The sequence below is a fragment of the Megalobrama amblycephala genome, linkage group LG18, assembly GCF_018812025.1.
Source record: "Megalobrama amblycephala isolate DHTTF-2021 linkage group LG18, ASM1881202v1, whole genome shotgun sequence".
NCBI lineage: Eukaryota > Metazoa > Chordata > Actinopteri > Cypriniformes > Xenocyprididae > Megalobrama > Megalobrama amblycephala.
The window spans coordinates 37,814,545-37,838,187 of NC_063061.1; the positions used below are offsets into that span (position 1 = coordinate 37,814,545).

The following is a 23,643-nucleotide window of genomic DNA, read 5'->3' on the forward strand; positions in this document are numbered from 1 at the left end:
AATCTGTATTAAAGGGATAGTTTACCCAAAAATTAAAACTTATGTCATCATTTATGTTTGTGGAACACAAGATATTTTAAAGAAAGTTTCCCTTCATTTGTTTGTAATAAATAAAGGGAAACAATCAACAATCATAAACAATCAGTAAATAAATGCACAGCGTTTAAAAGATACCTGATAAAAATTATTATAAGACTAACTACAGGTGATATGATTTCAAAGATACAACAACATAGTTCTTCTGTGATATCACAGATATCTTCTATGAATAATCATTTTAGGTGCAACTAATTGCACCTTATAATACAATTTGTAATGATAAATATATTTATTGGCAATTTTTTTATACAGCTTTATTTTGTACTTTAAGGGCCAGATTTACTAACAGCTTGCTCCAATGCAAACCCGCTTTTGGCGTTAAAAAAACGAATGTCGGGAATTACTAAAGACACGCAGTGAAAAATTAGCACTGAAAAGGTGTGGCCTGAGTTGTTTTTGCAGCTGATCTTATTGCATATGCATTTTAGGAGTTTAGGAGGAGAGTATTTAAATGAATCATGCAACACAATTTACTAATGTTTACGCTAGTCAATTTACTTGTATTTGTATTTATTTAATGCTCAAAAAAAGGCATGTTTTAACCCATTTTGCGACAAGGCTGCAATTGTTGCTGCTAGGAGGAGACACTGCAGAGAACAGAGAGCATGTTGTAGAAGGGAGAAAATATTTTTCACTCATATTAATTTCTTTGGAATGCCAGAGGAAAAACATTATCTGAACATATTGTTTGCCAAGCCATGCTGGCCTATGTAGGCCTATATAGGTGTACGCGTTTGTCAGATTACATGTAACAAGTTGTGCCTGTGTCAAACTTCATCTGATGAATTTGCACTGCTCTTGGTGGATTGCATTGGTCATTATGTAAATGATTTGACTGAGTCTGTGCTCTTTAATTTGCACGTCAGCAGTAGATCGCACGCAAAACTTGCCACTCCCATCGGCGCATTTGTGGAATTCTGCTCTCATGCTAATTTGCCCCTTTATAGTAAATCTTACCCTAAGTCTTAACTTGCATTAAAATAATATCTGAATCTGTATTAAGATTTATGTGAACATTTTCCAGTGATATGTGTGACTATTTCCTAATTTTACAGCATTAAACTTAAAACAAAGCTGCAGAAGAAGTTTCAACATCTGCATGAGCCAATAACAAAGCAAGGAAACCCAACACTCTTCAATGAGATCTACACTGAGCTCTCCATCACAGAAGATAGGGAGCATATTGATGAATATGAGATCAGACCGATTGAAACAGCAGTAACAGAGAACAGACCAATCAACTGCAATGACATCTTCAAAGAATTACCAGGACAAAACAAGCGCATCAGATCTGTGTTGACTAAAGGAGTCGCTGGCATTGGAAAAACAGTCTCTGTGCAGAAGTTCGTTCTGGACTGGGCTGAAGGGAAAAAAAATCAAGACATCCACATCATATTTTCACTTCCTTTCAGAGAGCTCAATTTGCTGAAGGATGAAACATTCAGTCTTAAAGATCTTCTACAGTTTTTCATGGACACAAAACATCTGGAAATCTCTCCAAATGAAGATAAAATAATTTTCATCTTTGATGGTTTGGATGAGTGTCATCTGTCTCTGGATTTTCAGAACAACATGAGGTTGTGTGATGTGACTGAATCAGCTTCAGTGGATGTACTGCTGACGAACCTCATTGTGGGGAATCTGCTTCCCTCTGCTCTCATCTGGATCACCTCCAGACCAGCAGCAGCTGATCTCATCCCCTCTGAGTTTGTTGATCGAGTGACAGAGGTACAAGGCTTCAACGACCCACAGAAGGAGGAATACTTCAAGAAGAGAATCAGAGATCAGAGTCTGGCTGACAAAATTGTCTCACACCTGAAGTCATCAATGAGCCTCTACATCATGTGCCAAATCCCAGTGTTCTGCTGGATCTCAGCCACTGTCCTAGAGAAGATGTTGAGTGGAGCAGATAGTGGAGAGATTCCCAAGACTCTCAATCAAATGTACACACACTTCCTGATCCTTCAGACCAACATCAAACATGAGAAGGACTATGTGGAGAAAGCAAACGATGAAGAATTGATCCTCAAATTGGGGAAACTGGCTTTTCAAGAGCTTATGAAACGCAATGTGATCTTCAAAGAAGAAGATCTGAGAGAGTGTGGCATTGATGTGAAAGAGGCAGTTGTGTACTCAGGACTTTGTGCTCATATTGGAGAGGAGTTCAGTCTGCGTCAGAGGAAAGTCTGTTTTGTTCATCTGAGCATTCAGGAACATCTGGCTGCTCTGTATGTGCATCATACTTTTATAACCCAGAATATCAATGTGTTTGTCCAAATGACTAAATCAACACATAGACATGTTCCAATATCTGACCTGCACCAGAAAGCTGTCGATAAAACCTTAGAAAGTAAAACTGGACACCTGGGACTATTTCTTCGCTTTCTTCTGGGCTTCTCACTGGAGTCCAATCAGACTCTCTTAAAAGCTCTTCTGGCACAGATAGAAAGGAGAAACCACAGTTTAGAGGAAACAGTCAATTACATCAAGAAGAAGATAGAGGAAGATCCAACTCCAGAGAAATTCATTAATCTGTTCCACTGCCTCCATGATCTGGGTGACAGTGAACTAGTGGAACAAATTCAGCTTTATCTCAAATGTAGAGATCCTTGTGAAGTGAAAGAAAAGTGCTGTGCTCCTCTGGCTGTAGCTCTCACCTCTGAGTATTCATGTGCAAAGGAAATGAATCTGAATGGAAATAAACTACGGGATGCAGGAGTGAAATTGCTCTCTGTAGTGCTGGGAAGTTCTCATTGCACACTAGAGATACTGAGGTAATGGTTTGTGTTATTAATTATTAATTATTATGATGCTTATGCCTAAAATATTTATTCCATCCATGTGCCTGGATTGCTACAATCCTGCAGTTCAACTCTAACCCTAAACAAACACACCTGAACCAGATAATCTATTTGAGCAGGGTTGAAAATTAAGTCTTCAATAAGGTATCTCTCTAGGAGCAGGATTGGAGACCCCTGCTATTATTTTATCTAAAATTATTGTCATTTACCGGCATATTTTTTGGGTAGGGTGTGTTTAACCCTCTGGAGTCAAGAAACGCTACAGTATGTTTTGCAGGATTATTTTCACATTGCAGCAAAACAGACTTAAAATACTAAATTTTTTTGTCAGAGAGACAGAAATAATATATCAATTGAAACTATAAAATGTCTTCTTTTATTTGTGTACACTCAGAGTAAAAACAAAATGTTGTGCTTTTTACAAAATAAAGAAAACTAACATGATGCGTGATCTCTCGTCTCCCTCTGAACGAAGTCCAATCTGATAGTTCTCAGAAAATGTACACTTAGTGAATTCTAATCACAAAAAAATGAGACTTATATCAAAAGAAATGTTGAAATGTCAGGTCTTAAAAATCGAAAACAAAAATTCTCTGTTTATGTAATCTGTATGAAAAAAGAGACATGTCAGACATCCGTGTGTCAGCTTATTATCTGCTAATGCAGCTACGCCCACGGAGTGAGCGCTATTCAGAGGCAAATTCTGAGGCAATACATGTATACATCATCGCAATCATGTATTTATTATCTTCAAAAGAGTCTATCTGCATGTTATTGCCATGGTTATAGCGATCTATGGATGCCTCTGTTAGTTCCTGGAATGTCACATGGTATGCCTGTCCTTCACTACATGTCATTTGTGGACTAATGTGCACAGAGCGCCCTCCGGCTGCAAGTATGAATTGAAAACAGTATCCAGCACTCATAGTGATGACAATAAATATTGAATTAGTATTACTCTTTATAGAAAATTGACATTAACATATGAGAATCCATAAACATTTCTCCAAATGTGCATGTTTTTAAGCTAAAAGCCTATATGAAATGCCATAGAGGTAACATGAATGTTCAGACGCGTTGCATCACCGAATTACATTAAATTTTAAAGTATATTAAAACAGAATACCATTATTTTAAATTGTAATAATATTTCACAGTATTGCTGTTTTTTTCTGTATGTTTGATATACAGCATGATGAGCATGAGACTTCTTTTAAAACATATATTAGTAATGCGTCCAATCTTTTGACTGGCACTGTAATTTAAACTATAATAGGCCTATACAAAATTTTCTTCACATGATGTGTGTTAAGTGCTTAAAGATGTTAAGTGGAATGAATGCAACATTTAGGTGAGATGCAGCTGTTGCAGTTTGAGGGAGAACAGACCAGACAACAAGGGTTGCAAAAATAACCCGATGTTTATTGACACGGGGAAAAATTAGACAATACAAGAAAAACATGAACTCAATAAAAGTAAGAAAAAAACGAGGGTGTCGCCAAACAAAAGAAATAATCAAAACAAAACCCATTAACTAGCACCCACGCCCCTAAACTAAGTACCAAAAATAAAATGTAGAAACAATACCGAAATCTTTGGCGTATGCGATGCCTTAACTAAACTTTACTACATAAATAACCAAAAATACAATGGAGGCGAACACCCACGCGCTAATTAACATAAAGTACTAGCTACCAGTTCAAGCTGTTACGCACTACGGATTTAACAGTTGTCAGTGAGGTTGAGATTACCACTGAGTAGGGCTGTACATATGAAAGGGATCATTATTTGCCAATCAAGACTGAATCAAGTGGTTAACAGATAACGACGTTCACACCAGCATACGAATGCACACATACAATGAACATGTGAAACTTGTAGCCCGCTCTAACTCCATCATGTTAACTACTACATGAGTACATCAAACAACTCACAGAAATGCTGTCTCAGTAAACCACAGACTAAATGAACAGTTCAAAGACATGTTAGCAGATTGGCTGCTTCTGGCTCAACAAAGGTGAGTGAGGTCCGAAGCCCAAAAGCTCACTCCAGGTGGAACGGCGTCAAAGCCCTTTAAACGATCAGCAACCCACAGATTGGCAGAACACTGGTCATGATGTCAGAATGTCATGACATCACCAGGATGATTGCTGGTTTTCCCGTCCAATAAGATCTACCTAAATAACTCGATAGATAGATAACAAAAGAGAGGGGGCAAAAAACAAAACAAAATACAAAACAAAACATACATGGAACGTAACAATGTGCAATAATACGTGCATGCGTGAGATTACAAAAATTATTATATTGACGTTAATAATGTTATCAACATGATCACAGAGGGTTTTTCATATAACCTACCTGACTGAAAGGGCTGATTATGCGGGTCATTATGCAGGTCATTATGTGGGTCTTTGTCTTCTCAGGTGTGAATCACAGCATTATTCATGAAGATTCATGCCTCCATGCATACTGTGTGTCTTGACAAATAGTGTCTTGCAAAATTTAAATCAATATGAAGATTATATGAACGAGTAGGTAGGATCATTTTTACATCATTTTAAAGCAAAAATTCTAGTCTACAACCTCCAATACCCACAAGTTGTGTGAACACATATTTAATATGTTTTCTGGCCTTATTTCAGTGACTTAAGTTTTTTTTTTTTTTTCAATAACCACGCATAAACGTTATTCCTTCAAAAATACAAACATGTACATACATGTTCCTCACATATTATGGTAGACTAGTTTGTGCTGAATATAGTGTAATGACACCTTTTCCATTAATATGTTTATGAACAACTGAATAAAGCACATGTCAGGGCATGTCAAAACTTCTCCAGGGCCCCAAATCAGCCTCAGACTCCAGAGGGTTAATGTCTCAAAAATATCTATATAATAGTCAGTCTAACTGTACAAATATATTTACAATATAATTATAATATAAACCATGTATTTATATTCATAAATATATATTTATAGTTATCTATTTGTAGTCAAATCCAGACAAAATTCTTCATCTAATTTTAGTCCCAAACTAAGCACAGACCGGCCTTCATGTCTCATTTACATTCAATATTGTAATACCAAAGCTAGGGATGAAACAGGATGAAAATTTCATATCACGATTATAGAGACCAAAGTTATCATGATTATCAATATTATCGTGGTTCCCTTTCAGTCGGTCACTTTGACGTTACGTCAGAGACTGACGAAATGGGGTCTCGCCCGAGAGCGCAATCACCTTCGAGTGTTAACTGTTGCGGCAAAAATTAATTAGCTGACATCACTAGTAAGAGACAAACCTTAGGAGAATTCACTTTATAAAGATTTTATTTCTTGCAAGAAAGAGTCCACAGTCGACACAATCATACAATGTCTGCCCCGAGTGTGAACTAAGGACACAAGAGAACCCACAAACATTTATACCCCCAATGTTTGAGCAACTCTTCTCAGTACTTTTCCATACAGGGTAAAAGTGACAATACACATACACAAATGGCTTCCCCTTCTGTCTTAGAACTAATTTAATTAACAAGCAGGAAACACAATGGTCCCCCTTCTGTCTTAGAACTTATTTAAATTATCCGATACCCTAGGTTCGGGAAAGCTATCAGTTTGGGTGTCTCACCATTACCCCCTGGGTTTCAACAGACGCTGTGTCTGTTGAGCTCAGAGAGGTGTTTTGCATAGCTGAAGCAGATATTGACTTCTGTGTGAACTATTAAATTTTTCCCCAACATAACAAAACAAGCCAATGATACGAAGAGTATCTTGGTCTGCGGAATTTGCATGCGCAAGCGCCGCCCCACTCTGTGGGTATATAAGGAGCAGTGCGAGCAACTCGCATTCAAGCTTTCGCTTCAGAGCCGAGCACATCGTTGCCTTCACCGGAGTGTTCTACAGGACGAGTCTCTGCAGTACTGGTGTGACGGCGCGTTTCAGCGGATTCCAGTGTTCCTGCCTTCCCTGTTTCGCCTGAGCGCTTCATTACTAAAAGAGCATTTCCTAAAAGAGTTTACGGGTTTTAAGGTCGCGTCTTTTTAAAGATGTCGTACCGCCCGTGTGTTTTTGGGTGCGGTCGCTATATATGGCGCCTCTTGATGTCTCATTTTGTGGATGGCTCATGTTCTCATTGTGGGAACATGACCATCAAGATGCTTAGATCGAGACTCGATTACCTTAAACAGTATCGAGTCCCCTTTGCCACACCCCGATCTTCGGCTGGTGGCCAGGGTGATCTGAGGGTGACAGTGTGGAACAACCCGACGAGTCAGCCTCCTCGGGCCACGCCCCCCTCCCAGGCATCTCAGCCGGTGGAGCTTCCGGGTGGGCCTGCTGCCTCCCCTTCTGGGGGACCCAGCGTCTCATTCGGGGCTCCGGAGGATGATCGTATGTTGATCGCTGCATCTCAAGGCGGGTTTGAGTCCTCGGGAGATGAAGATTCAGCTGCGGTGCCTGCCTCTGGGAGAGCAGCGTTGTCCGAGTCAGATCCTGAGCTGACGGCCATGCTTGCCCGGGCAGCTGAGAGCATTGGGTTGGAGTGGAATCCTCCACCCCGTCTGGAACGCTCGAGGCTGGATGATTGGTTCCTGGGGGCTGCATGCTCTGGTGAACGCCAGGGCCCCCCACCGGTTCCTTTCTTCCCGGAAGTGCATGTGGAGGTTACCAGTTCATGGAGGGCACCTTTAACTGCCCAAAACCGTTCTGGTGCTTCCTCCGCCTTCAACTCCCTCGATGGCGGGTGGCTAGAGGGTATGTTGGGGTACCCCCTGTGGAGCGCTCGGTTGCGATGCAGTTGTGTCCTCCGAGCGCTTCTACGTGGCGTGGTGATCCCAAGATCCCGTCCAAGGCCTGTAAGTTCTCGTCCACGCTTGTGGCCAAGGCTTACAGAGCTGCGGGTCAGGCCGCTTCCGCCCTGCACGCCATGGCCACCTTGCAGGTCTATCAGGCTAAGGTGCTCAAAGGCTTGCACGAGGTGGGTGCTGACCAAGCAGCCCTTCAGGAGGTTCGCACAGCCGCCGACCTTGCCCTTTGGGTGACTAAGGTCACGGCGTGCTCGATTGGTCAGGTGATGTCCACCTTGGTGGTCCAGGAGCGCCACCTATGGCTGAACCTGGCAGACGTGAGGGAGTCGGACCGTACTCAGCTCCTAAACTCCCCTGTCTCTCAGGCCGGCCTTTTCGGCGATGCGGCTGAGTTTGTGTCCCAGCAATTCTCGGCCGCTCAGAGACAGTCTGAGGCGATCAGCCATATCCTGCCCCGGCAGCCAGCTGCTGCTCCTACACCGCCGCCGGGTCAGGTGCCTCAGGTGACTCCCGCTCGGCCACAGCAGCAGCCTCCACCCCAGCCACAGCGAGGAGACAGCCGTGGGAAGGTGGCACAGCCCGTCTCCGCCCCTCCACCTGCCAAGCGTAAGGCTAAGAAGTGGCGTTCCTGAGATGGGCGACCCGGAGTTGGAGACGACAGCTGGGCAGCAGGGCCGCTCCTTCCCCCGCAGGAGGGCCGGGGGAGAACCCTTCCATCCTCACCACTGGCTCTGCCAGTGGTACCTATATCCTCACTCTACCTCTGGGTCCCAAGAGGGCACGGTTGACAGTGTGCTCTGTTGTTCTGCAACACTCTCTTCCCCCCTCCCCTCTTTCCCTTCAGAGCCGGCCCGAGAACGCTTTGCCTTCTCACGGAGCCCCCTCTGTCACTCCACGGTTTCAGACACAACCCTTATTACAGGACGCGGTCCCACTTTATATTAAGTGGCCTTAACTATTATGTACTTACATCAAAAAATAAGTACAATGTACTTCTTGTGTTCATATTGAATTGCAAAACACTTTTGCAGCTATTGAGGTGGGATACAGGTAAGGTTAGGGAAAGCTTTGGTGGTATGGGTAGGTTTAAGGGTAGGGGTAAGATGTAAGGGATGGGTCAACAGTGTAATTATAAATGTAATTACAGAAATTAGTTACAGATGTAATTACATGCAGGTGTTTTTAAAATATGTGCAATGTAAAAACATGTATGTACACAATAAGTGCATTGTATCAAATGATTAATTTAAATGTAAGTACATAGTAGTTAAGGCCACTTAATATAAAGTGGGACCCAGGACGCTATGCCTCCCATACCAGGGCCGGCTGTTCCGTCTCGCTGCCCCACCGAGGGTGCACCTGTGGTTCCTTTGACCCCGCTGGCACAGTTTCTGGGAGCCTGGCTAGAGCTACCCAACCTGTCCTGCTGGCTCATTCGAATGATCAGGCTTGGCTATGTGATTCAGTTCGCTCAGCGTCCTCCCAGGTTTCGGGGGATCCGCGGTACGATGGTGGGCAAAGATGCCCCTGTCATGTGTTCGGAGATTGCTACCCTTCTGGCAAAGGGCGCGATCGAGCCGGTCCTTCCAGCCGAGATGAAGTCGGGTTTTTTTCAGCCCATACTTAATTGTACCCAAGAAAACAGGTGGGTTACGGCCAATCCTGGACCTTCGGGCTTTGAACCGGGCTCTACACAGACTCCCGTTCAAGATGTTAACGCCCAAACACATCTTCGAGTGTGTTCATCCACTAGATTGATTTGCAGCGATAGACCTGAAGGATGCGTACTTTCATGTCTCCATTCTTCCTCGACACAGACTGTTTCTTCGGTTTGCTTTCGAGGGGCAGGCATTTCAGTACAAGGTCCTCCCTTTCGGGCTGGCCCTGTCTCCCTGTGTCTTCACGAAGATTGCGGAGGGAGCTCTTGCTCCTCTCAGGGTCCAGGGTGTCCGTATTCTCAACTACCTCGACGACTGGCTGATTCTAGCGCACTTTCGAGACCGGTTGTGCGAGCACAGAGATCTAGTGCTCAGACACCTCACCCGTCTGGGTTTTCGGGTCAACTGGGAGAAGAGCAAACTCTGCCCAGTGCAGAGGATCTCTTTTCTCTGTATGGAAATAGACTCGGTCGTCATGTAGGCGCAGCTTACGAGCGAGCGCGCAGTCTTTGCTAAATGGCCTGAATCAGTTCAACGGCAAGACAGCGGTCCCACTGCAACTTTTTCAGAGGCTCCTGGGGCATATGGCTTCCACAGCGGCAGTTATCCCGCTGGGGTTGCTCCATATGAGACCGCTTCAGCATTGGCTTAACGTCCGAGTCCCGAGATGGGCATGGCAACAGGGCACGCTTCGGGTGACCATCACCCCAGTTTGCCGTTTGACTCTCTCCCCGTGGGGGGACCTGGCTTTTCTTTGGGCTGGAGTTCCATTAGAACCAGTGTCCAGGCATGTTGTTGTGTCAACCGATGCCTCTGCTACGGGTTGGGGTGCCATGTGCAACGGTCATGCTGCGTTGGGCTCCTGGACAGGACCCCAACTTCAGTGGCATGTCAGTTGCCTCGAGTTGCTGACTACCATCACTGACTGAGTTGCAACTACCATCACTTCAGCTCGAGCCTTGTCTACTGACAGGTCTATAAGCCTTGAAGTGGAACCTCTTCATCACTTGGTGTTCTTCTAAGTTGAGAACCCTTGGTAACATGCCGGTCGGGTCTGTGCTTCTTTCCCCAAGAAGGGTTGGATCGAAGGCTGTCTCCTTCCACCCTTAAGGTCTATGTGGCCGCTATCGCTGCCCACCACGACCTTGTTAAAGGTAAGTCCTTGGGTAAGCATGACCTGGTCGCTGTTGACAAAGCGTGCCTAGAATTCGGGCCGGATGACTCTCACGTTATCTTGAGACCCCAGCTCGGATACGTGCCCAAAGTTCCCACCACTCCGTTCAGGGATTAGGTGGTGAACTTGCAAGCGCTGCCCCTGGAGGAGGCAGACCCAGCCCTGGGGCTGTTCTGTCCAGTACGTGCTCCGCACTTACTTAAGACAGAACTCAGACCAGCTCTTTGTCTGTTATGGAGGTCAGCAGAAGGGGAAGGCTGTCTCCAAGCAGAGGCTAGCCCACTGGTTAGTGGATGCTATTGTCTTAGCCTACCAGGCTCAAGACCTGCCATGCCCCCTGAGAGTGAGTGCTCACTCAACCAGGAGTGTTGCCTCCTCTTGGGCGTTGGCGCGTGGCGCCTCGCTGACAGATATTTGTAGAGCTGCGGGCTGGGCAACACCTAACACATTTGCGAGATTTTTTAATCTCCGTGTAGAGCCGTTATCCTCTCGTATACTCGCCCCTTCGGGCCAGTAGCTGGATCTGCTCGGTGTCATTCGCTTGCTGCGCCATTCCACTCTACGGATTGGATATGTGCGCTCTCTCTCAGTAAGTTCCTTATCAGAACCCTGGGTTCCTCCAGCACTGTCGATGTCTACACTTGCGTGCATGCCCCTTCGGTCAGCCCTTGTGTTGGACTAGGTGCCTCCATGTGTTGTGATTCCCCTCTGGGTAATCCCACGTGTGTATTTCACTTTAAGTCTCCTTGGGAACATGTGTCTTCCCCTGGCAAGCCACTTGCTATCTCTGACGTGTAATTCCACCCTGCGGGTTGGTTACCTCAGTTTATCACCTCTCTGCTGGTACTTCTGTAAGACTTCCATGTGTAGGTAATCTGTTAGCGTATTCCTGTTGGAATATGCTACCCAGTGCATTCTGTGTTTGTGTAGTACCCTTTGCGTGCTTCGTGGCAAGGTGCTATTCCTTATGTCTCAATGGAAGACAGCTATTGTGGTCCCCATTTCATCAGTCTCTGACATAACGTCAAAGTGACCGACTGAAAGGGAATGTCTAGGTTATGTATGTAACCCTCGTTCCCTGAAGGAGGGAACGGAGATGTTACGTCCCTTTGCCACAATTGCTGTTCCGCTGAACGGTCGGGCCACTTTGCTCGGCTCCTCAGCGAAGACTTGAATGCGAGTTGCTCGCGCTGCTCCTTATATACCCACAGAGTGGGGCAGAACTTGCTCATAGTCTCCACTCTAATTCATCCCAAAGGTGTTCTATCAGGTTGAGGTCGGGTTGGACCTTGCTTTGTGTACTGGTGCACAGTCATGTTGGAACAGGAAGAGGCTATGCCCAAACTTTTCCCACAAAGAGCATGAAATTGTCCAAAATGTCTTGGTATAATGAAACATTAAGAGTTCCTTTCACTGGAACTAAGGGCCAAGCCCAAACCCTGAAAAACAACCTTACACTTGGCAAAATGCAGTCCAGCAAGTACTGTTCTCCTGGCAACCGCCAAACTCAGATTTGTCCATCGGATTGCCAGACAGGGAAGTGCGATTCTTCACTCCAGAGAACACGTCTTCACCCCCCTCCACAGAGTCCAAGGCTTGGATGCAGCTGCTCGGCCATAGTAACCCATTCCATGAAGCTCTCTACACACTGTTCTTGAGCTAATCTGAAGGCCACACAGTGTTTGGAGGTCTGTAGCTATTGACTCTGCAGAAAGTTGGCGACTTCTGCGCACTGTGTGCCTCAGTATGAGCTGACCTCGCTCTGTGATTTTACATAGCCTACCACTTTGTGGCTGAGTTGCTGTTGTTCCAGAGACCAGAGTCTGAGTTTGGCCCTACAATGTTCCTTCATTATTCAGTCCAATTTCAATCACATACTCAGACTCAATGGACTTTTGATGGAGAGTTTGTATGTAATTAACCAGATTTCTCCCGCACCCAAGTATTGAAGTCCTCTGACACCCGAATTCAGCCATTTGATCCATCATCTATACTGCTGCTTTGTTCACATCTCTTCTGTAAAATCTCTTCCTTGTCCTAAACCTGGTGAAACAGAACACCACCAATTGTGCTCTCCCAGATGATCTCTTCCCAACCCGGTGATCTCTTTCAATCGGGAGTTCCACATCGCTTTTGGCTCTTCCTAGATCAAGATATTTGGTAACTTGATCCGGCACCTTTTTCAAACTCTCCTCCCATGTTTCCGTGTCTGTTCTGATTTTTCATGCAATCATGCCTTTCCCAAAGTTTATCATTTTTATGCTCAAGTCTCTCAGCTGTCTCTACACACTTTTCAAATAGCTCTGTTAAATCCATAACTTTGTTTTAAAGGGACTCAATTTGTGTGAGTGTGTGTAATTCTTTTGGTTCAGAGCCAGCCATTGCTCCAAAGAGTGTTGTCTGTTGAGTTGTTCTCTCCGACCTGAACTTTGTATCTGAGACTCCTCACTTTCCTCTTTCAGGGCTTGGATTCTTTTCCACATCACCCACTAGGTGGTATCACCTCTCTGCTGGTACTTCTGTAAGACTTCCATGTGTAGGCAATCTGTTAGCGTATTCCTGTTGTAAAATGCTACCCAGTGCATTCTGTGTTTGTGTAGTACCTTTTGCGTGCTTCGCGGCAAGGTGCTATTCCTTATGTCTCAATGGAAGACAGCTATTGTGGTCCCCATTTCGTCAGTCTCTGATGTAACGTCAAAGTGACCGACTGAAAGGGAATGTCTAGGTTACGTATGTAACCCTCGTTCCCTGAAGGAGGGAACGGAGATGTTACGTCCCTTTGCCACAATTGCTGTTCCGCTGAACGGTCGGGCCACTTTGCTCGGCTCCTCAGCGAAGACTTGAATGCGAGTTGCTCGCGCTGCTCCTTATATACCCACAGAGTGGGGCAGAACTTGCTCATAGTCTCCACTCTAATTCATCCCAAAGGTGTTCTATCAGGTTGAGGTCGGGTTGGACCTTGCTTTGTGTACTGGTGCACAGTCATGTTGGAACAGGAAGAGGCTATGCCCAAACTTTTCCCACAAAGAGCATGAAATTGTCCAAAATGTCTTGGTATAATGAAGCATTAAGAGTTCCTTTCACTGGAACTAAGGGCCAAGCCCAAACCCTGAAAAACAACCTTACACTTGGCAAAATGCAGTCCAGCAAGTACTGTTCTCCTGGCAACCGCCAAACTCAGATTTGTCCATCGGATTGCCAGACAGAGAAGTGCGATTCTTCACTCCAGAGAACACGTCTTCACCCCCCTCCACAGAGTCCAAGGCTTGGATGCAGCTGCTCGGCCATAGTAACCCATTCCATGAAGCTCTCTACACACTGTTCTTGAGCTAATCTGAAGGCCACACAGTGTTTGGAGGTCTGTAGCTATTGACTCTTCAGAAAGTTGGCGACTTCTGCGCACTGTGTGCCTCAGTATGAGCATGAGCCCACTCTGTGATTTTACATAGCCTACCACTTTGTGGCTGAGTTGCTGTTGTTCCAGAGACCAGAGTCTGAGTTTGGCCCTACAATGTTCCTTCATTATTCAGTCCAATTTCAATCACAGACTCAGACTCAATGGACTTTTGATGGAGAGCTTGTATGTAATTAACCAGCTTTCTCCCGCACCCAAGTATTGAAGTCCTCTGACACCCGAATTCAGCCATTTGATCCATCATCTATACTGCTGCTTTGTTCACATCTCTTCTGTAAAATCTCTTCCTTGTCCTAAACCTGGTAAAACAGAACACCACCAATCGTGCTCTCCCAGATGATCTCTTCCCAACCTGGTGATCTCTTTCAATCGGGAGTTCCACATCGCTTTTGGCTCTTCCTAGATCAAGATATTTGGTAACTTGATCCGGCACCTTTTTCAAACTCTCCTCCCATGTTTCCGTGTCTGTTCTGATTTTTCATGCAATCATGCCTTTCCCAAAGTTTATCACTTTTATGCTCAAGTCTCTCAGCTGTCTCTACACACTTTTCAACAAGCTCTGTTAAATCCATAACTTCGTTTTAAAGGGACTCAATTTGTGTGAGTGTGTGTAATTCTTTTGGTTCAGAGCCAGCCATTGCTCCAAAGAGTGTTGTCTGTTGAGTTGTTCTCTCCGACCTGAACATTGTATCTGAGACTCCTCACTTTCCTCTTTCAGGGCTTGGATTCTTTTCCACATCACCCACTAGGTGGTTTATCGAGGTTTATTGTGGTTTATTGTGAAACCGATAACCATTTCATCCCTAATCAAAGCACATATTTAAATGTATGTAGGTTGTGGTTACCTTTTTATGAAGAAGCCTTTGCTGTGTCATCAAACTGAGATTTAATTATTTATTATTCTCTCTTCAGGCTGAAAAATTGTGGTGTCACAAATGAAGGTTGTGCTTCTCTGGCTTTAGCTCTGAGATTAAACCCCTCACACCTGAAACATCTGGATTTGTCATTGAATAAACTAGGAAATAAAGGAGTGACGTATCTGTCTAATTCTCTCTGTAAAATACAGAAACTTAAGTATGATTATTTTTTTTTATTTTTTTTTATTTATTTTTTTTGTGCTAATATCTGGAATACTTTAGTCTATCCTCAGTACACCTATATACAAATAAGTGCCATTGTTCTGTCTTAAGGCTGAGGGCTTGTGATATCACAGATGAAGGTTGTGCTGCTCTGGCTTCAGGTCTGAAATCAAACCCTTCACACCTGAGAGAGCTGGATCTGTCGGAGAATAAACTGGGAAATTCCGGAATTAATTTTCTTGCTAATGAACCAAAGTGTCCTACTCTCGGACTTGAAGAACTGTGGTAAGAAAACATTCCTTGGTCATAGATTGAATAATGAATATTTTTTAAACATTGTATTTAATTGTTATAATATTATTATTAGAAGTAAACAACAAATAAAATATCAGGTTACACTTTGTTTAAGGTGTCCTTATTGTGGTGTAATTAATTATACATTTATGTACTGAGTAATATTAATTAATACATGTACTTAGTAGGGTTAGAATTAGGGCTGGATTTAGGGTTAGTATAATTAAGCATAAATTATAGTTATTACTAATTACTGTGTAACAAGGACGCTGTAAAATAGTTACCAGAAATTAATATATTAGGTTGGGATTTTAAACAGGATCCCAATTCACATTAAATGGAAATAATCATACCACCATTCTTACACAGAATTGTTACTGGCGCACCCTCAACAATTATAGATGCATAAGGTCTATTTGCTACACTGATTAATAGTGTTATTTTTCTCTGTGCAGGCTGATTGCTTGTGGTATCACTCATGAAGGTTGTGCTGCTTTGGCTTCAGCTCTGACATCAAACCTCTCACAGCTGAAAGAGCTGAATCTGTCTAACAACGTCATAGGAGACTCTGGGCTGAAGAGGCTGTCTGCTGCACTGGAGAGTGCTGACTGTAAACTAGAGACACTAGGGTAGAGTCACTCAAATTCAGAAATCACAAATGTGTCTATGTGTTGCGTATCCTGAACAAATAATATGTGTCTTTGTTGCCTCTGCAGGTTGAATGATTGTGGTGTCAGAGATGAAGGTTGTGCTGCTCTGATTTCTGCTCTGACATCAAACCCCTCTCCTTTAAGTAAGCTGGATCTGTCTGGGAATGAAATAGGAGCGTCAACAATGGAGCAACTCTCAGCTCTTCAGGTTCATTCCGATAATAAACTGAACAAAGTCAAGTGAGTTTCAATGGGATGAAAAAAAAACATTTTATCATTTATTCAACCTCATGTAATTCAAAATATTCTTTATCCCCCATGCATCACAAAATAAGTTATTTTAAAGAATGTCCAAGTTGCTAATTTCTGTACAATTACAGATGGTTAGTCATGCTCAAAAAAGCTCAAAAACATTAAAAAAATAACCCATAAGTAGTTCATACAACCAATGAGCTTTATTCCAAGTCTTCTTAAAGGGTTAGTTCACCTAAAAATGAAATTTCTGTCATTAAGTACTCATCCTTATGTCGTCCCGCAATACCTTAGTTCATCTCCAGAACACAAATTAAGATATTATTTTTGATAAAATCCAAGGGTTTCTGAACCACACATATCACAAAGTCATTGCACCTTTTGAGGTCCAGAAAGGTAGCAAAGACATTGTTAAAGTAGTCCATGTGATTACAGTGGTTCAACCTTAATGTTATGAAGCGACGAAAATACTTTTTGTGCGCAAAAACAAAACAAAAACGACGACTTTATTCAACAATTTCTTCTCTTCCCTGTCAGTCTCCTGTGCTGTTGACATAGTGAACACAGTGCAGTACTTCTGTGTTTACATCCGAACAGTGGCTCAGTATTGGCTGAAGCTGCCCACGTGAAAAAAGAATGTATACTTGAATGCTTTAAAATTAGTTAGTTTTTAAAAGTAATCTTAGTAGACTTAGTAGTCTTTTTTTTTTTAGCAATCCTTAGTTTAAATTAAATTGTTTTTTTTTTTTTAAATATATTACTAATGTACTAGTTAAAAATACATTTTGCCAACTGTGGTACTTAAGTGTGCTTAATATAAATGCACTAATTAGCACTTAAATAGATTTTTAGTGCATTGAAATAAAGTATACTACCACAAAAACAGAGGTTTAATTAGTGTATTTCTTAAAAGTGTCCGTTGAATGCTCTAAAATTAGTTCAGTCGCCTTTTATATAGTAACACTAAATTTAAATTTAATTTAATGTACTAGTTATACATTTTGCCAACTGTGGTACTTAAGTGCACTTAATATAAATGCACAAATTAGCACTAACATCTAAATGGATTTTAAGTATAGTCAATAGTCAAATTTCTAGGAGTAATAATTGACAACAAATTATCGTGGAAAGCCCACATCAGACATATAAGAACAAAAACTTCCAAAATCCTCTCAATTATTAATAAAGCTAAACAATTCCTTGATCAAAATGCTCTCCGCACATTATACTGCTCCTTGGTACTCCCCTACTTCACCTATTGTGTTGAAGTGTGGGGAAACAATTATCAATGTTCAATACATCCTCTAGTTATATTACAAAAGCGTACATAAGTGTGATGGAGCCTAAATGGCTTCATGTCATAGTACAGTCATGTATTTTTGTTGGTATGTGATAGTATTGCAATATGTATCCTAATGTAAGATAAATGTAAGATAAAAAATTATTTTGTTCTTGTGGTAACATTGTTGTGTGTATGCATGTGTATGTATGCATATAGCTCAATTTATTCTCAATTTTTTATTTATTATTTTTTTATTTTTTTATTTTATTTATCTTTATTTTTTTGGAGTTGGTGACTATTTGATGTAAGATATCTATATATTTGGATACAAGCAACTTATTTTATTAAATGTTTTTTTTTTTTTTTGTAATTGCTCGAAATAAACAAATAAATAAATAAATAAATAAATAATAAATGTAAGGCAAATATACATTTACATAAGATACCTGTGATGCATAGTTTTATCTTCAAATTGTATTGTTTTTGGTTACTCAGCACTTATGTGCTTTTGTTCCCCTCTCCCCCATTACAGTAGGTCCGTTTGGACTTGTGTGAAGGGATCGTAATTGTACGTCACAAAAAAAAAAAAAAAAAAGTGTTTTGACAAAATGGATTTTTTTTTATTTGTTTGTACATTACATACCATACCTGTGCTGCATTATATCTATGTGGTAATAGGGTAATTATCATTTCAATCTATGGGTGTTTACATTTACATGAATTACATTTACAGTTATTTTAATCAAATTTATTGTATGTTTTCTAAGAATGTATTATTTCTAAGATTCAAATAGTTCATTCATTAACGATGGAAAACAACAGATTAATGAAGTGACTACACAGTGAGTATCATTTTAGAATGTGGTAAACTTTTTTTGTGGCAAACATGCAGTTCAAATGTGCCGTGGTTCACTGGTTCACTCTGGCTACATCCACACGAAGCCAGAGCTTACTCTATCCGATTTGTTTTGTTTATTCCAGTCTCAATTATATATCTGTGTACACATGAAACCACTGAAACCAACTTAAAACGATGTAGTATACATGCCAGACCAGTATGTCTGGACAGATCTGTTTGGACAAAAAACCTATGTGATACAATTTTTTGCATATACAGCTAAACTCGTCTCCGTGTGGACAGGCCCTCTGACTTTCTGTGAGTGTGTGTTGCTGCTGATGAGCTGATCAGCGTCAGTGCCGCTATTTAATGTCTGTGCATTTTGCCTCTTGTTGTCAGATCATTGGTGTGTTCGTGCAGTGTTAGTTCTGGCTGTGTTTGAGCCTCTCTGGCCTTGTTCCTGTTCTGGATATTCCACGTTGAGGCAGTTTTGGATTACCTATTGGATTCTTGTTGGAGGACTGGTTTGCCCATTGCAGTCTCTGCACTACCAAGAAAGACTTTGCCATCTGCACCCATGACGTCTGACCCTTGCTATCTTTTCTGATGCTATTTTTCCTTTATAAACAGATATTTGTACTAATATTAAACAGATATCTGTACTTATATTTTGCTTGATTATATTAGGGTCTGTCCAAACAAAAAAAGCCTTAAGAGTTTTTTCTTACTCCCTACACAAATTTAAGAAGAGTGATCGTTTATATGAAAATTAGAGATGAAGAGTATAAATGTGATGTAATAACTTAAATTTGATTGTTTTCATATTTTTTTAGAAGATTTTTACCTTAGTGAAGCATTGTAATAGATGTAGTGATTAGTTATCAATGAATGATAAAAAGGGGGGAATTGTGGAAGAAATTTTGAGCTTCTATATAATTTCCATATGATTTTACTCATGCTTATGGTTAAATGATTTTGTTTTTCTCAGAAGTGCTTAAGTATGCATTCTTTGGGTGACAGGTGGAAACATAATGAAGTGGTAATCATATGGTTCCTAATATGGTAAAAGGACAGAGGCTTCAGCCTTGGAGGTTAGAGATATAAAAGTGAGGGGAAACTTTCATCCTTTGTCTTATACTCTGCAGCTACTTGTGTGTCTGTATGACTGTCTGACCTTTCTTGCAAGAAATAAAACTTTCGAAAGACAATTGGACGTGTTTATCTCTTATGCAGTAAGAGTCAGTTTTTATTTTGCCACAACAGGGGAAACAGGCAGCCGTAACATAAGGTTAATGCCTATTTATTCTGTGCATTCTTTTTTCTCTCTGAGAACCACATTCCAACAACATTCCAACATTAATTACAAGAATTATTTGTTCGGTTGCTGAGATGTTTTCCAAATTCAGTTGAAAGGGCCCCATCATTGTAAAAAAAAAAAAAAAATACTGTAACTTTAGGCCTACTACGTTTGTCAATATTCAATAAATGTTTAATTTTATTACAGGGTAGTCTAAAATTTGGCAAATTTCAAATTTTGTTTAGCAAATAAAACATTTTTAGAGCCATGTGTCTAGTCCCCAGTGAAGCCAGCAGTATCTGCACAGGAGTAAGCTGGTAAAATGCACCATTTCCTTTTCTTCTTAATTAAAATACATTAAACACAAAAACTTAAAACTACTTTTTATGTTTGTGGTCTCAGTGTTGAATGTGAATGCTTTTTATTATTTAGCCTATTTCAAAGTCAGACCTATCTACAGTCATGTGATTATTGTAATTTCTAAAAAACAAAAAAACAAAAAAACAAAAAAAATCTGTATTAAAGCAAAAATGATTGATAAACATGTCTTTTAAATGGAAATAAATAACAAGTACTGTGGGTGTCTTGTTCATCATATTTATATATATATATATATATATATATATATATATATATATATATATATATATATATATATATATATATATATATATATATATAAGCAACAGAACTTAAATTACATCCATTTTGTTTATTAGCAACACAGCGCAGTGAGCTCAGCACAGTGTGAATCCCGTGATATCCACCTCTGATCTCGTAGGTGTCCACTACAAGAGGAGAAAAATTCCATCTTGCTGCTGATTACTTTCATACAGTATATATATAATTATAACACTTGTTTGTGTGTGTGTATATATATATATGAAGACTTCAGATACAAAAGCCTCTAAGTGCCACTGAAATTTTCTTATAAAATGGATTTTTATCAAGTATGTTTATGTTCAGTTATACTTTAATGGCATAAAAGGACCTATAATTGCCGTTATCACAATCATAAAAACAATATAAATTTTTGACCAGACAATGAACATCTAAGACCTGTACATATATTTTTTTTTAACAAATGTAGCCTGTATATGTTAAGGGTTGTTATGGGATTTTTCTTTAAAAAGAACAATACACTATGTGAAGTTTAATAGTTTCACATGTGTAAAAGCAGGTAATGTATAGCATTTGTTCAAAGTGTTGATCAAACATGTTCAGCAGGGAAGAACTAGGAGAACTCTTACAGACTGCTTTTGGTATTTGTGTCTTTCCTGAATTTACTAAAGTTATGCAAGCAATTCATCCTTTTTTAGAATTCATATACCACATATGTTCAATAAATTTGTATTCATTCTTGAACTCAGTTGAAGACTGATGTGATTGAGAATGAGATTTACCATCCAGAACCCAGGAATGTTTTGTTTAAAAAAAAAATCCTGGGTTCTGGTTAATCTCATTCACATGTTAAATTTCAGTTAAAACATCTCAAACATCCATTTTAGTCTGAGACTAAGCTTAAGTCTCACCTATGAAACTGGGCAATAGTGTTTTGTTGCAGAAGCTGAACAATTTAAAAATTAAATTTTTAACATAGCCTAGTGGCCAATCAAAAATATCTCAAAAGTAGCCCAATGACAATATCCCAAATATCAAAACTCAAAATATGCCACTCACATAAAATATAAAATATTTGGTAACACTTTACTTGAAGGGGTGTGCGTAAGACTGACATGACACCTTCATAATCATGACATGACACATGTCATGAATATGAAGGAGGTTTTATGAATGTTTATGACAACTGTCATTAAGTGTCATTTGCTTAATTATGTCATTTTTAATGCAAAGATGACATTGTTTGAGATGTCTTTGTTACGACAACTTGACATAAACCAATACATCATAACCTGTCAGTGTCTTTGTCATGACAACTTGACATCATTTAGCTTTATGGGTTAACATTACATTAAACTGTCATGTGGTGGGTTTTGACATTGGCTTTCATGAGGCCATTATAATAGTGTCATAAATATGTATCTTGACCTCAACTACAGTGGTACAAATTGAACTTGTCATTAAAATGTCATTAAGTGACAATACTCTGACAAATAATTTTATAACAGTGTCATGAATATTTTTCATTTCATGTTTTTTTTTTTTTTTTTTTTTTGTTTTTTTAAGTTTCCACCAACAGAAGGTCAGATAATAGACAATTTCAAACTTCTTAAAAAAATGACACTGTTATAAAATAATGGTAACACTTTATTTTAGGGTCTTTTAACTAGTTGCTTACTATTAGCATGCATATTACTAGTATATTGACTATTTATTAGTAATTAATAAGCACATATTAATGCCTTATTCTGCATGACCTTATTCTACATTCTTAATCCTACCCAATACCTAAACCTAACAATTAACTATAATAAGCAGTAAATTAGGAGTTTATTGAGGGAAAAGTCATAGTTAATCGTTTATATATGTGTTCCCTATACTGAAGTGTTACCAAAATAATGTAATGTAATGTTAACCCATAACGCTAGTTTGATAATTAAGTTTTTAAGTTTGATAATTAATCTGCTATGTCATGTTTATGACAGGTTATGATGTTTTGCTAATGTCACGTTGTCATGACAAAGACACTGACAGGTTATGATGTCTTGGTTTATGTCAAGTTGTCGTAACAAAGACATCTCAAACAATGTCATCTTTGCATTAAAAATGACATAATTGAGCGAATGACATTTAATGACAGTTGTCATAAACATGCATAAACCCTCCTTCATATTCATGACATGTGTCATGTCATGATTATGAAGGTGTCATGTCAGTCTTATGCACACCCCTTCAAGTAAAGTGTTACCAAATATTTTAATACAAGCATTAAGTCAAATATAGGTGTACTTTAAACCTTTTAACCCGCAGGGGACAAAAATCAGCCTGTGGACTTGGCAACCCTGAACACATCCTTACATTCGAAGATCCCGCACCCCTTTTAAAGGCATAATATGTCATTTTTGTCTGTCACTTATTCAAAACAAAAGCATAGTTTGATAATGCTGTAATTGAGTGTGGAATCATGGAAGTTGTTATCTTATCCCCACAGCCGAAGCAATCCGATTAGAAATCATGTTTATGGATGAGCTAATGTATTAAAGATTTATTCACGCCACTGTATGAAGCAGGGTGGAGCTGAAAGCAGTTAAAGCAAAGCCACAAACCTGACAATGTCACTGCAAGTTACTTAAAACAGCTTAAACATGCTTTTTAGTCCAGGACAAGCTTAAGCCTTATCTGTGAAACTTGGGGATACCCGAGGGATGTTTTAATACCCCTACTGAAGTCACATGGAAACCATTAAAACATCTGAATCTGAAGACTGAAGACTGATTGTTTCATGAAGACAAGCACTAATTACAGATTTGAGAGAATCTGAGCAGTTCTACATCTTTAGTGGCTATTAATCTCAAAATGAGTGGACCTTGCTAAAGTATTCTGTGAACATTCAAGCCTTTTCAACATTTTTTAAAGCTTGGGCTTTAATTTATGATTTTAAAGCACAAATTTAAATGAGAATATTTGTCTTTTTTGCACTTTTTTGTGCACTTTTACCATATATGTATACAATTCATTAATTCATTTTATTAAAATGTGATTAGCTATTCACCTTATTTTTACTGTAAGAGCGGATGCAGCCATTCTAACTTGATTGTGTTGAGATTTCTGGTCTTATTCGTTTCTATTCATTTTATCTCTACAAAAACTGTCATGCTGCTTGATATTGCAAACTTTATTATTATCATTTTATTAAAAAAAAAATATCATAATCTTAAACACTGGTTTGAAGTGCTAAATATTTTACCATTTACAGCATTTTATTATTCTTCTCATTAATAACTTATAGTCAAATAGCGGCAAGTAATCGTAAGTAAAAAATAAAGTGAATAAATCTTTATTATTATTATTATTATTATTATTACCAGTTGTTGA

General features: G+C 40.0%; 1 protein-coding gene across 12 annotated transcripts in view; it reads left to right on the plus strand.

Annotated features, from left to right (window-relative positions):
* The window catches only part of LOC125252682 (NLR family CARD domain-containing protein 3-like), a 54,289-nt gene extending 34,731 nt beyond the window's left edge, over positions 1-19,558 (plus strand). For 11 of the 12 annotated variants that reach the window (XM_048166182.1, XM_048166183.1, XM_048166180.1 and 8 more), the window contains 6 exons: positions 1,155-2,873; positions 14,868-15,029; positions 15,146-15,319; positions 15,784-15,957; positions 16,045-16,218; positions 18,750-19,558. In XM_048166182.1, coding sequence (XP_048022139.1) covers positions 1,155-2,873; positions 14,868-15,029; positions 15,146-15,319; positions 15,784-15,957; positions 16,045-16,218; positions 18,750-18,792 — 2,446 coding nt within the window. In that variant the 3' untranslated portion in view covers positions 18,793-19,558. The remainder of the gene's footprint in view (positions 1-1,154; positions 2,874-14,867; positions 15,030-15,145; positions 15,320-15,783; positions 15,958-16,044; positions 16,219-18,749) is intronic. The other variant, XM_048166184.1, reaches the window with a different exon arrangement.
* Positions 19,559-23,643: the final 4,085 nt, after the last annotated feature.